At 34.1% G+C, this 15,034-nt stretch overlaps 1 protein-coding gene across 1 annotated transcript; it reads left to right on the top strand.

The window, feature by feature from the left end:
* Window positions 1-860: 860 nt before the first annotated feature.
* Window positions 861-14,523, top strand: LOC131436409 (ceramide phosphoethanolamine synthase-like). The gene is made up of 5 exons (XM_058605119.1): window positions 861-1,658; window positions 12,197-12,401; window positions 12,468-12,769; window positions 12,866-13,032; window positions 13,147-14,523. Exons 1-5 carry the CDS (start codon window positions 1,106-1,108, stop codon window positions 13,585-13,587), a joined length of 1,668 nt encoding a protein of 555 aa, XP_058461102.1. The 5' UTR covers window positions 861-1,105; the 3' UTR covers window positions 13,588-14,523.
* The last annotated feature ends 511 nt before the right edge of the window (window positions 14,524-15,034 follow it).

Genomic DNA, 15,034 nt, shown 5'->3' on the forward strand with positions numbered 1-15,034 from the left:
TACCATATGACAAGTTTTAAAAAAAATTATATATATATATATATATATATATATATATATATATATATATATATATATATATATATATATATATATATATATATATATATATATATATATATATATATAACTTTTAATAGAACTCATACGAATAGCAGATAATCGCCAACTACTACTTTTCTTTGAGGATTCAAGCTTTACTAGTATTCCGTTCGGTAAGGATGCACCTCATGATATTTGCGAAAAATAAGTGAGATCCCGAGACTGAAAATAAAAATGAATCTTACTAGACAGATAGAGTAATGAAATGTACCGGATATATATTTCATGGTCCGTTAACGCATATCCTTGAACGAAGTTGGATGAGCTGTCTTGTCAGCGATTTAAAATTACATTGAGATGCGGAACTTCCTGAAAAAAATGGTCTGGAGCAGTTGATAAATATCGGAGACACAACTATTTCTTCAGTTTCAAGCAGTACGGTTCACGACTTCCATCGGATTTCCATATAAATTATATGGGATATTTTTATAACTTTCATTATGATAACGTCCATTTAGATTTGACGTACACATTAAATAAAGATTATAAGTTTCCATATAATTTCTATGAATTATATTCTGCATATGATTCATATGACAAATCTAATGAATATAAATAAGATTTTCATTTCAGTGTAGCTTGCAAATTATGTTCTGTGTAGATGAGTGGGATCTTAATCATTTTAGAGTAACTATTTTTAAGCGTGTATGGGGTGTGTGTCATATTGCAAACGATTCGGTTGACTTTATTACGGGTGGCGGTAACAGAAGACTCCATTATAAAAATGGAAAGAAAAAAATGATCAGTTACAGCGAAACAGAACAAAAACAAACTCGGAGGGTAACTGGTGAAGGAAGACAAAATCTGTCAAAAATTTTCATTCATGTAGTGATCGTTTAGAAGAGTGGATTGCTTATATCGTGTAGCTTGGCAGAATTTGATGCAACATCTAATATTTCGCTAAAATCTATTTGATTTGTTCAACTGTACAGTATAGTAACTTAGATACAAGAATAATATGTTTGTTTCTTAGAAGCCGGAAAATTGAAGACGTGTTTCATAAATGTTGAAATGTGAAGCAAACTTACACAACCCACTGCAACCAAATTCTGGTGCAGGCAGTGGGACTGCTAATAATTTCTGCGGTCGGAAAATGACGACGAATGAGCTTAGCGTGATCAATTGGACGAAGGAAAACGTGGCTGAGTGGGCTCGCAAAGAATGCCTGAATCGAAGAATTATCGAGTGTGTAGTAAAGGAAGATATAGATGGAAAATGTTTGCTGACGTTATGTGAGAATGATATTAAAAGTTTACGTGAAAAATATGCATATGCTCTAACGCTGGGTGATATGAAGCGTTTCTGGTTTGCAGTGCGATCAGTTCAAAGGCAGAATGTCACGACATTGGCCTATTTGGGTATGTTACCGGGAAGTAGTAGTGATGGAATAGTTGCATCGGTGGGACATCAGCACTCATTGTTGTCTAGTCTTGGCACTAGCTACGCCTCGGCAGATATAAACTACAGTGACCTAGAACGCATTTCTCCACCAATGTCAATCGATGGCAGAGCGACCTGCATACAGCCGGAATTCTTTAAGACGATGATTAGTTTAGGTGAGTATGAATGGAATACCGCAACACAAGTAATTTAAAATTCTATAAAAAGAATGTCAACGAATCACTTCGAATGAAAACACGACCTTGTGATTCACTTCTTTGTATGTTGGCCATTGCATGCGTATACTATGAATGCAAAAGAAATTTACATTTCTCGACAAACGTTGTCCCAACAGCTAATGTAGGCATTTCTCTTTGTGCATTTTATCCTTCAAGTATTGCGTCCTTCATATATTATTCTAAAATATACTACTATTATACTATTCAGAGCAGAAGTATATTGTTGAAGGTATATCAATCAAAAGACAAAGTAAACAAAGAATCTGAAACTTACAATTAGGACCGTCTATAATGTTTGATTTCATTTGCTTTTTATTAACGATATTTTTCAAACTATATTATTTTTTATTTTGTCATAAAATCTTTAATGAAGAATTCTGCTATAGAATTTCATTAGAATCAATATACAAAAGTGATACTGTATTTGATACACTTCTATATTTCACACAGTGTGGTTTGTATTGCTTTCATAAAGTAAAATACAAAATAACTGTAGAAAAGTTTAATAAATACACAAAATGTCGAGATAATTCCATTATCAAAGCACGTTTCACTCTTTCTACATGCAACCGTAAAAAACCCCATAATGTTTTGACATTCTTACGATTGTATTTGTACAGTCTCGTTGGATCAAAAAGTTGTTACAAACCCACACTTGATTCATTGATTTGTTATTGCATAGACTGTTATCAATTGAATTTATAAACATTCTACTACTAACTTGATAGTTGTTCGGTTCATACAGAAAATATGCATTTTATTTGTGAAAATGTGTGCATATTTTTATTTGTCAACCGTTTTATGTTTCTAATATTCAAACATTTCGTTAAAATATTTAAAATTGGTTTATCGGATCGGTTTGGCAAAAAAAGAGGAAAATTGGCAATTACATGCATGTTTATCATATTACGTACAGCCGACATACCAATGCCCTCTTATATCACTAAAAAAATCAGATCCACGTAGCTGTAGGCTGTCTGTAAAATATGATTCATCATCGCACCCGACCGGTTTCATGCAGAGTCAAAGTAAACTTAAAAGAGACACGACTTCAAACTTTGGACCAACTGATTCACTTGTTGGAATTTTTGAAGCGACACAAATTAGAGGTCAACTCTAGAAAGTATGTGCGAATGAATGGATGTAATGGAATAAAACAAACCGGAACAAGTGAACGCCAATACCCTTGCTGTCGTATTGACATATTGGTGATTGTGTCGTAATAATTCAATGTTGCGTATATAAGTATAGATGGTGATGTACACATGTTTGGTCGTGTATAAATATGTGTAGATGTAAACAATAAAATATTTGTATTGTTGAACATTGCAGAAATATATGCTGTAAAAAGTCTTCGTTCGAATTGCTATGGTAGCTGACATCGGAGAACTATGATTCAATTGAGCGTTGATCGTATATATGCTTTGTTAGTTTCCTTCATTTTTGTAATATATATATATATATATATATATATATATATATATATATATATATATATATATATATATATATATATATATATATATATATATATATATATATATATATATATATATATATATATATATATATATATATATATATATATATATTAATTCTGAAAAAGCTCAGCCTTTCAAGCTTAATGATGATTCCATGAAAAGCAGCAAATCCACAGAATCTACAGAAGAAACTCAGCGACCACCCTGAGTAGGAGTAGTATAAATAAAATTCTTATTATCACATAGTCTTATTCTTCTATTTGCCCTGTGAACGATAGGGATCATGTTGTTGTAAGGATATATCTGGAGGCACCCACATGGTGAACAATGCTTCCAAATCGACCACGTTTTGACTGGCGAAGAAGTGGAAGCTTGCACAATTTACACAAACAATCAACCCATAAGAACGATTATCGATATTCGCAAATGTGAAGAAAGCATGTCAGTTTTATTCGTGTTCACGTCTTTTTGTTGTGTCTCTGACAATACCAATCCAACACATTCCTACTAACTCTGTTCCACAGAAGAGGAAATGGATTTTCTTCATAATTGAATTGAAAAGGTCCAAATTTACTTTACTTTGCGAGGTTGTACATTCGATACTTAGCAAAAAAATATAACGTTTTGAAGAGCGAGGTCCAGCCAACAAAATAGTATGTTTAGTTCGAAATATTTCCATTTTCTTGGACATCCAACTACTCAAGATTGTTGTCAATTGATTTTCATTTCATTCCACTTACATTCATCAAAATTCTTATGTGCTAGAAACAAATAGCATTGATACAAAGCGGCTTTTCTGAATATGATTCGATATTGGAGCTCGTCTAATACATAAATAATATTATTTTCGTGATTTTAAGTGATTTCTCCTCAAAACGTTACTATACAAAGAAGTCAATCGTCTATGAACAAATGAACGAAGAAAAGAAACAAGTCTGTATTGTAGCATTATTGACAAATGAAATTATCAGTATCACTAAACGAATCTCCACTCTGATGACGTGAACAACGGACTGCAACAAAAATATGCGTCAAACTGTAGTAAATATACACACAAGGGTCATTACAAGTCATTGAAACGACCTGTGTATTGGCAGCGATTCATCTATGCTGTTTTGGTATGCAACGGAGTGCCACTGGTACAATATTCTAAACATGATCGAGCATCAGGGTAACTTAAATTAGTCACTTCCGCAGATCGGAATGAATCCCATTTTCGGGTTTGTTGACTTGATTCCGTAGAATAAGAACGTAAGGTTTTTATTGAATCAAATTTAAGTGTCTTGACAATATTGCACTAAATTAAAGTCGCAACCAGTCTAATGAAATGGGATGACATATGAATTGCTGCGTGTGATGCATACTGATTGAAATGGTAATCGGTAATCGGCATTGCTTTCCACCTCCACTAACGATGAGTACATATTTTGAAAAAAAAAAAACTACCATTGTTCCAGACATTCAGTGCTGAGAGAGGGAGAGCAAGAATACTTAAAGGTAATAAACGGGAGGGAGTTATTGTATTGCTTTAATGGAATCATAAACTGTTTTGTCTAACATGCCGTCGAAGTTCGTTGTTATTCATCACATTGGTTGTCTTTGTCAAAGACCTTGACTAGACATCTTAGACAAGAAAGTACAAGCAATGAGTAATACCAGTAATTGTGCTTGATACGTTGAACCTTGTTTCATAAACAGATGGCTTTTTCTTATTCAGTGAATATGCGATAAGATAAGCAAGTGTAATAGGCATCGACAGTAATCATAGTTTAAGAAAGGAGTTTTACCCGATCTGTTGTTTTGTTTTTTTTGGATTCACAAAAAAATTTTAGAAATGTTATTGGATTAACATGTAACCTGTAGAAGTATTAAAAAATTAAATATTGATGTGGAACACATCTTTATTTTAGACTTTCAAATAAGTGGGCGTATAGAAAAGTGCTCTGGTTTTGATCACTTATAGTTTAATTAACTGTGTAAGTTTATAAAATTCGGTTAAGCCATCTTCGAATGATTGATTAGATCAATTTTGGAAAAAAAACAAAGTATGCAAAGTGACGTTTTGTGACGAAGTCTACACAGAAAGAAATTACCGGCCACAAACTGAATGGTTTTTGCTTCATCCGAGCTTCATAAGTAGGCAATTCCATTTCCCCTCTGTCAAAAACAAACTGATATGTATAAATATCATTGAAAATGGGATTGGAACACATACGCTTGTAAATTGAAAGAATCCAAAATGTAGATGATACTCGTTTCAAAACTAGTCATCATAGCAGTCATATAGGAAATACTATTCATTTTGTAATGTGCATGATGTTCATACATATAACCGAATGAGCTTAATGTACACAAATCGTTGGATGATATAAGGAAAGGGCTGGGGTCCATTAGGAGATTGATAGTACCTATTAGCTCTCACCGGACAGTACCAGCCTAGATGCCGTGTGGAATCCGGCGGAAAAAAAATGAACCAAGAATAGATCCACTGGGTTCCTGCTTCCATGTCGTAAAAGGCAACAATTGCAGGAGTTTCTTTTTTCTTTCAGTTATCAGATATTTTCAATGTTTCACTTTTGATAACTCTATTTCACTAAATTATCTCTTCATTCAACCTATCAATTTCCGTCTAGCTTCGGAGAAAAGTTTTATTTTGAATGTTTTCTTCTTTCAGGGCATAGATCAGGTCTTTCAGGATTATAAATTGAATGATAATAATCAACTATTGCGCAAATCCGTTGATATTACAAAGTTAACAACACAGATAACATAAATCGGTTTATTGAATACATAGTAAAAAACACTTGATATTAATATTTCAAACAATATATTAATTTTTTTCTCGGTAGCCGGCTGCCCAGATTAACCAATATAACCAATAATTTTAATGAATAATTAAAATAATAAGGCGGAAATAATGAAGAATCAAGACACGCGTGAAATCTGCTGACCTTTATTTGGTGATTTAAAAAGATTTTTCTAACAACTGTTTAAAATATGACAATGCAATGAATCAACTATTTTGTCTAAATCCTATTCACTCGTTTATTTTGTATCACGTAATTTCATTTATAAAAAATATGGAAGTTTTTATTCTCTACGCGATAGTATTGCAAATTTTTCTTCAGTTTCCTCGAATAAGAGCTGTGAATCAAGACTTTCCGGGACTTTAATATAGGATATTGTTGAAACGTTCACTCGGGAAGCTTAAACCCGCCTGATGGTTTGTTTGATAGAAGGGTGCGTTTTACTCATTTCAGACCTTTAGGGAGAAACACAAAGCTTCCCCCGCCTCGCTCAGGTTGGCAATCCACTCCATCATCCAGTCATTCACTTGTAAGATACCCTGATGCACTCCCTGCCCCTCCCCGTTGTCGATATACTTGTATATAACACAATATAATATAATATAATATAATATAATATAATATAATATAATATAATATAATATAATATAATATAATATAATATAATATAAATTAATATAACAAAATATAATATAATATAACATAATATAATGCAATGCAGTATACTACAATATAATACAACATAACTACAGAGAACAGACATCGAAGCTAGTACAAACTTCTTTAAAAAGCTGTATAAAGCATACAAGTGAAAATCCGTTAAAAATCACCGTTGCACACGGCTTTGCACGTATGACTGTCCGTTGGATATCTTTTCTCTGTGATATAACATAATATAAAATAATATAATATAATATAATATAATATACTATAATATAATATAATATAATACAATATAATATGATATAATGCAATGCAGTATAATACCATACAACATAATATAACATAAAAGAAGATAATATATTAAATAATATGCTATGATACAATGTATGACAGTTGATGTCGCAGTGTAAGTTATGCTCTTCTTTCGTCGCAGTACTGCAGGAAATGTAATATTTCATTTTAAATAATTATAATAATTATAACAATAGTAATAAAATGCCCTGGGCTTTGGATGATGAGCTACAGGGCGCGTACCCCCGCTTGGTGGATGGGGTGGGGGTCAATTTACACTTCGCGTATTGACAAAGTCTGACCATACCGAGATCGATCGTTCGCTTAGAAATGTAAAAGATGAAAATTATTATGTTGTCTGGATCGATCACGGAGTGGACAGGACTAATAATGCTTGAAATTGACAATAGGTCATTAGGTGGTTTCGAGCATTCTTATGCCTGGAATTGGTCACCAATTTGAATTATTTTAATCCAGTTGGGATGAATATTAATATATCATATTCGTCCTGAACTTGGTGAATTTAATTCTAAAAGGAGGACTATTGTTATCAGGAATAGGAGTAAATTGATATCTTATGAACCTTTTAGGAACTTTCAAAGCTTTCCGATCCAGCTCGGTATCGGTAATGTTTACAAATTGCAATGACGACGATACTGATTAATCAGGTGTGAATACACTCTCTAATCGGGAAAGGTTTGAATGTACTTAGATTTCTCCAACTTGGACACAGATGTCACCTTCTAACTAAGAGTGTGAGATGTGTGTTTCTGGAAGAGAACGGTTCACGTGGACCATTTCATTTAATCACACCTAGTATTTCTTCACGAAATACATGTAGTTCTTGTTTCCTGGATGCGTGCTCAACACTAAAAGGCCCAAAACTTAGTTTAGACCTAAATTGCTCAAAAGCAGTCAAAATGTTTGAAAGAGTTAAATAAAGAATTAAAAAAGTTCACAGAATTTCAAGCAATCCTTCCATTGTTTACATATTGTGACTTTTCTGGACAATCTAGTGTTAAATGCGCATCCTTACATTATATATATGGAGCGGAAAAATCCTAAGGTGCCACAGGAATACCAAAAGGAAATTTAAAACAAATCAAGAGCCCCAGTAAAACGACGAAAAATAGGTATTTTAATGTCAAACTCATTTGATGACATATTAACTTTTGGTAAGTCACAATATTTCTATTTTTAATATTACTTTTATTATTATCATTATTATTATTGTTGTTGTTATTGTATTATTATAAATATTATTGTTATTATTATTATTGTCACTATTATTATTTCTTAATGATATTATTATTGTTATAGTAATTATTATTATTTCTTTATTCTTGATAAATTATCAGCTTGAGATATTAACAGGTTTCTCCGGCATAGCCAAAAAAGCGATGCAATGGGGAAAAGGAAATGTAACGTAACTTCGACAAAGATAGAAACAATCAGAGCAGATTAGAATGGATAGTGTTAGTAGACCAAACATATCTACATCTATTTAGGAACTTTAAAGTAATAATCGTTTGTACCGCTTCAGACATAAAAGACTATATAGGAAAGCAGGGCCAAGACCGAAGCGGATACAAAGCGAAATTTTCCAAAGTCTCATCGACGAGGACATTTAGGACACATAAGCAGTTGGTAGGATGACAAAATACTAATACGATACAGACGCACGACTCAATGATTGACTGGTTACAGGGTGAAGCACACACTTCCTGCCCAAGTGACAAACTCTCTGGTGAACTTGCAATAGAAGATATTCGTATCTTTCGTTGCAAATTGATAACCGTAAAGGAATCTGTCGCTTGGGTTACATGCTGGAGGGAACCTATCAATGATAGGCCAGTTTCCTCCTTCGTTACTAGTGTTCATTTGGGCACCATAGCCTAGTTCGTCCTCTGGAAAGTGCGGATCGTTGTAACCACCCCCCTCGGCCAGAGTAGCCCATAAAGGGAAAAAAAAATAATAATAATAACAATAAAATTAATAATAATAATAATAATAATAATATTGATAATAATAACAACAATATATAATACAATGTAATATAATTCAATTCAATATATAACAAATAATGCAACAAGCAACAGAACCACATGTTTCAATATACTATGATAAATATTGCACTTTAGGATGTGCTTCAAACTACAAGCCTTTTCGCACCCTCTCATTCTGCTACTAACGCAGAAGGCGATAGCACCCAGTCGACGCCGTTCTATTGACCAAATGTCATCATAGACGCTCGGGCAGGCATGAGATAGGAACTTTTGAGGAGTTAGTTATCTCACCGTTTGACGACCATTTATGGATAAAACAATCACATTGCTTACATAGATAAAAGTAGAGCATCATTATTCCGGTAGAATGTTTTGAATTTATTAAATCAAGGTACAATATACAATCTTAGAAATTCAGAATTTCCCACAATCATTGTTGTCTAAAGTTGAAATTGCCCTATAATTACATGAACTCTACGTCTACTATAGACTCTCACTTCAATGAGTACTCTGACACCAGGTTTGCCAATATTTCTATCGCACACCATTCTTAGTCACTGATAAATCGATTTCATATCACCACCGCAATACGTATCAAATAAAAACATTAAACATATAACTACTGTTAAACAAACGCGTTTTGTTTACATTCTGTCATTGGCCTTTCTGAGAAGTAAAAAAATCGGTTTTGCCCTTTATTAGTTTCCATATGTAGTGATGCGACAGCTAATTAAACGCTTTGAACTAGCCATTTTATTTTTACTTTGTACATGTATTGTTAAAGACTGTCCCAGAAAGTATGGACGTAACCAAAAACCGCTGCCATTTCGCAATGGTTCAGAATCTGTCCATTTTTATGGCTGCGTCCTGTTGTTTACACTCTTCTCTAACCACTTGTGCAGTTGTTTATTCGTTTTCATTAGTTTGTTTCGAAATGCGTGGACTTTCTGCAGAACAACGTCGAAAAATTGTGTACAATTGGTGCACAGAACGCGGACTGTCACAGAAAAAGATAGCAAAAATGAAAGGAGTAATTGAAAAAGCCGTGCGAAATGCAATCAGGAAGTTCGGTGAGGATAACACCTTTGAGGATAAACCGAAAACGGGTCGAAAAAAAGGTCCTGCTAATCCTCAGTTGGATAAACGTATACTGAAGGCGTTCGAGCAAAAGAAGGAGATTTCAGTTCGGGATGTAGTCAAAAAAGTGGGCACTTCGAAGTCAAATGTTCGTCGTGCTAAAGAACGTTTGAATCTTCGAAACTATAAGAAGCAGAAACAACCAAAACGTAGTCCGAAACAAGAAGGATCGATCAGGCCGAGGGTTCGAAAGCTGTACAATACGATTCTTGCTGGAAATTTGAACTGCATAATCATGGACGACGAAACCAACGTGAAACTCGATTACAAATCCTTGCCGGGACCACAGTATTATACGGTGCGCGAAGGGCAAGTGTTAAACCAGTCCGAGACATCGATTGAAGTCGAAAACTTTGGTAAGAAAACTATGGTCTGGCAAGCAAATTTGTAGCTGCGGTAAGATTTCGTAACCCTTCATCACCACTGCTTCAATGAACAGCGAAATATCGAGGAATGTTTACAAGAACGACTTCTACCCATGATTCGAAGCCACAAGGATCCTGTTGTCTTCTGGCTACATCTTGATTCTTGTCACTACTCGAAATCAACGGTAGAATGGTATACTACTAAAAATGTCACTTTCGTCCCAAAAGACATGAATCCACCAAATTGCCCACAACTTCGAAGAATTGAAGAATTTTGGGTATTAACGAAGGCACATCTTAGGAAACATGTTTCGGCAGCCGAAACCATTCAACAGTTCGAAAAAGATTGGAAAAAAGTGTCAAAACTTGTCGCCAAGAAGCCTGTACGGAATTTAATGAGGAACGTTCGCAAGAAGGTGCACCAGCTAGTTTAAAATGGCTAAGTAGCAAATGTTGAGAATAATATTCTGTTGTTGTAGTCTAATATTATCAGTTTATCGAATAAAATTTGAATATCTAACACTTGTGAATTATTTACAGCGAAATCAAAGTGCGTCCATACTTTCTGGGACAGTCTTTAGTTTATGGCCAAACAAACCGACTTCGGATATACCGATTTCCAATTTCCGGTTCCAGAAGTCACGAAAATAGCGATCAAAAACTTCTAAAAGAAACTCACTTGTTTTTTTTTCGAAATAGCATATTCGTTTTTTAAACATTTATCCCCAAATATTGAATTTCACCCAAATCTGATTTCCTTTCCCGGAATTCAATGGTAATATGAAATTTAAAATTTAAAAACTGACATTTAAGGCGACGACACAAAAGAGGGAATCAATTTTCTAAATTTGGCTCAAAAACTAGAATTCATAAGTTGTACGAGATCGAGAAGGTATTCGATAGAAATTATAAAATAGTTAAAAATGACATCTATTACGAGATTATAGAAGATAATCGAAAGAATAAATCAATTGAGTTTTCTTGCTGCCGGTGTTGCTTGACATCAATCCGTGTTGGCCCATCTTGCCTAAATTATTCGACTTCCACAATCACCTTCGGAGAAGAAAACATAATTAAGCACAGCATTATGGAACTGATATATTCGAATTGTGCATTTTTAAAATTATTTCGCCGAAAATTAGCTCGTTTTCTCTTTAATTAGTGTTTTTACTTATTTTGCTTCTCCATCAATATGCAGGAACCAACAAATCTTTGGCTTCAACTCTGTTTCAGTAAGCATATGATGTATGGTTATATCACTTTTATTATTTGTCTGCGGGGAAAATAAGGTCAGAGTGACATTTTGTTGTATTATTTCGCACGTGCTTTTGTAGCAAAGATCAGTTGATAACCTGAAGTCTTGTGAAATGTTAACTGCATTGCTGACCGTTACATAATTTATGCAATCATTTTTCACATTTTAAAGTGTTAGCAAACACAGACAAATTTCAAAAATTCAGATCTAATCCAATAAACGGCATTATATCAAAATTGACTATAGGTTTAAAATTATCAACTGTAGAATAGATTAACGTTACAAAGTTTTGAGTTTTGTTACTGTTCACTTGGTAGAGATAACTGTTTTCTTCATCAAGTAAACTATAAGCCATGATTGTGTTTGCCAGACTAATTGATTTCGAAATTCTTCATGATCAGCGAGCAATAAACAAAAAGTAATTGAATCAGTATGCATTTGTAATTGAGTTTTCCTTTCTTCTGTTCCAGGTTATGCTTTCTTGGTTACGTGGATAACTGCCTTCGTGATGGTGGTGGTACATGAGCGGGTGCCAGATATGAAAAAATACCCACCTCTGCCAGACATTTTCCTCGATAATGTTCCGCACATTCCCTGGGCTTTCCACATGTGCGAGGTTACCGGCACCCTGCTTTTCTGCCTCTGGGTATGCGTGATGATAGTTCATAAGCATAGGTAAGAATACAAGACATGGTGTGTTTCCTGCAACTGTTTTTCAACCCTTCATATATTCTATTTTAGAATGGTTCTGGTTCGTCGGTTTTTCGCCTTGGCGGGAACTGTTTTTCTACTGCGTTGTGTAACAATGCTTATTACGTCCTTGAGTGTTCCCGGAACGCATCTGGAATGCACTCCTCATGATCACAAATTCGAAGATAGCACTAGTGTTAAAATCTCCGAAATGATCTACCTTCGTATCAGCCGGGCATATACCATTTGGAGTGGTTTAGGAATGTCCATTCAGGGAGTGCGAACATGCGGCGATTATATGTTTAGTGGCCATACGGTGGCTTTAACTCTGCTAAATTTTTTTATAACTGAATGTAAGTACTGAATAGAATTCATGGTAACCTTGGCATGGTTTTACATACGGTATCGCTGCTGATTGAATGTTAATAACTGTCTGTTTTTGTATGCAGATACTCCTCGTAATTTGTATTTTCTTCACACATTGACCTGGCTGCTAAATATGTTTGGGATATTTTTCATATTGGCTGCGCACGAACATTATTCCATCGATGTGTTTGTTGCATTTTACATAACATCCCGGCTGTTTCTCTACTATCACACATTGGCCAACAATCAGGTAAGATTGGTATCTATCCTTTAAAATGAATTAGGAATTATTTTTGATAATGTTGATGGCAAACTATAAACAAAGCGCCATTGATACATTAAATTAACGACTTTATGTTTGTAGGCGTTGATGTCCCATGATTCCAACCGGACGCGTGTTTGGTTCCCCATGTTCAGCTACTTTGAGAGTTCCGTAGACGGTATTATTCCAAATGAATACGACACCGTGTACGAGGTGCTGTGTAAGATATTTGACTGCGTGCTGTGTGTCAAGGATTCATGCATGTTAACGGCTCGACGCTTCTGGATTGCTCATGGTAATATCGATGCGCTGCGAGAAAAACAAAAGTATTTCCTTAGCACAAACTCACAGTTGTTATTCCAAAATAATCTCAACCAAAATGGTACAACGGGATCCGCACCAGAAAAGAAACCCTCCAAATGCAACAACATAAGCGCTGATGCTAGTGCAATTCTGAAGAGAAAATCGTACGGTGTAGTCACGGAAAAAACTGTTAATGAAGATGATGAAAAAGCGAACGAATCGGACAAGAAAGATCTGTAAAACACATCGGTCAGTAAACAGATCATTTCAATCTGTTCGTTTAGCATCCAAATTAATTTTTAAGTAGTGTTTAAGCAAATGGGAATGCTACAAAATAAGAAAATATTCCGTTGTTTAATTTATTCATAGTTAACTTATTGTTAATAGTAAGAACATACCACACGATAGTTAGTATTGAAAAGACTCAATAAATTTACGGCTATCATTTGTTTTTTTTCTGTTTGCGGGACATTAAAGTAAATGTAGTATTTGTGATACATTTTGACAGAATTTTGGTAAGTCCTTAATTCTTCCATTGTTCTACGAAACAATATCAAGCAGTAAAATAAGGATGACTGATCTCCAAATTCAATTCATTTTATTACTCAGTACTGCTCATAAACGCATAAGAGGCTTTTGCTATCACGTTGTTTTATGAACAGTATTCATATTTGCTATGAAAACAGAAGCAGTAGAACATATTTCCAACAATATGAAACTATACATACAAAGATATACTTTTTCATAGAATATGCGTATTTTCATTAAGTCAGTGGCAACCAAAACGAACACAGATCTTCCTCTCCGAGCCTGTTAATTAGAATATCAATTTGTTAAGTTGACGATTTAATACCATTGATTGTAAGATGCAGATGCATTAGAACACTTATCTAGTCTCGAAACAATGTATTTATCATACAAGAAATCATTATCTTTCCAATAATCCTAGAGGTTCATCTACACTTTTATAGTTTTCCAAAGCTCACGAAAAAGAACCTGGAACAAATATTTGCAAAATAGATTTACAAATTTAGTAGCGCACATTTTGACATATTTCCGAAAGAACTATTTTTATCATTCTGTATTGTTAAAATGAAATATCGTTAAATGATGGCTATTGAACAAAATCGTGTTATGTATTGACATTGCATGAACAATACTATTTTTAAAAATGTCCATGTGTTCAAGACTAGTATATTCTCCGAAATCCCTCGCCATCAGCCTTGGTTTTGTCCCACGGTAAGACGACAACATCTGAATCCAGGAAAAAAAATTTTACTCGACATGTGTAAATCAATGATAATAAAAAAATGTCATTACTGGAATTTAATATTTGATTGAAAAACATCATAGATTTAAATAGAAATACGTTTACTTTTTAATTATTGAACATGCTATTTTCAAAACAACGCTTAACTTTGTCTTCGTAGTTTCAAAAATTATACAAAAACATTTCCATTTTTTTTATGAAAACCGCTTCTAGCTGGGATCACCGAAACAAAGAACAATGAGTCAATCTCGAAATGAGTAAAAGTAGTGACTATATGAGACCTTTCCACCTCGAAAGATTACAATCGCTGTTGATTTCAAGCAGTAATCGTAACGTGCTTAATCCACCTAGCAGTGGAATGATACCTTTTTCATCGATCCACATGCGTTCTGCACTAAAAATCGTTTTTCTCTTGAA

The sequence above is a fragment of the Malaya genurostris genome, chromosome 3 (assembly GCF_030247185.1).
Source record: "Malaya genurostris strain Urasoe2022 chromosome 3, Malgen_1.1, whole genome shotgun sequence".
Classification (NCBI taxonomy): Eukaryota; Metazoa; Arthropoda; class Insecta; order Diptera; family Culicidae; genus Malaya; species Malaya genurostris.

What these genes read in the sequence shown, in the direction of transcription:
- LOC131436409 (XM_058605119.1), top strand. Translation starts at nt 1,106, where the DNA reads ATGTTGAAATGTGAAGCAAACTTACACAACCCACTGCAACCAAATTCT. An exon ending in AAATTTTTTTATAACTGAAT is followed by an intron (nt 12,770 to 12,865) that starts GTAAGTACTGAA and finishes TTTTGTATGCAG; the next exon opens with ATACTCCTCGTAATTTGTAT. An exon ending in ACACATTGGCCAACAATCAG is followed by an intron (nt 13,033 to 13,146) that starts GTAAGATTGGTA and finishes TTATGTTTGTAG; the next exon opens with GCGTTGATGTCCCATGATTC.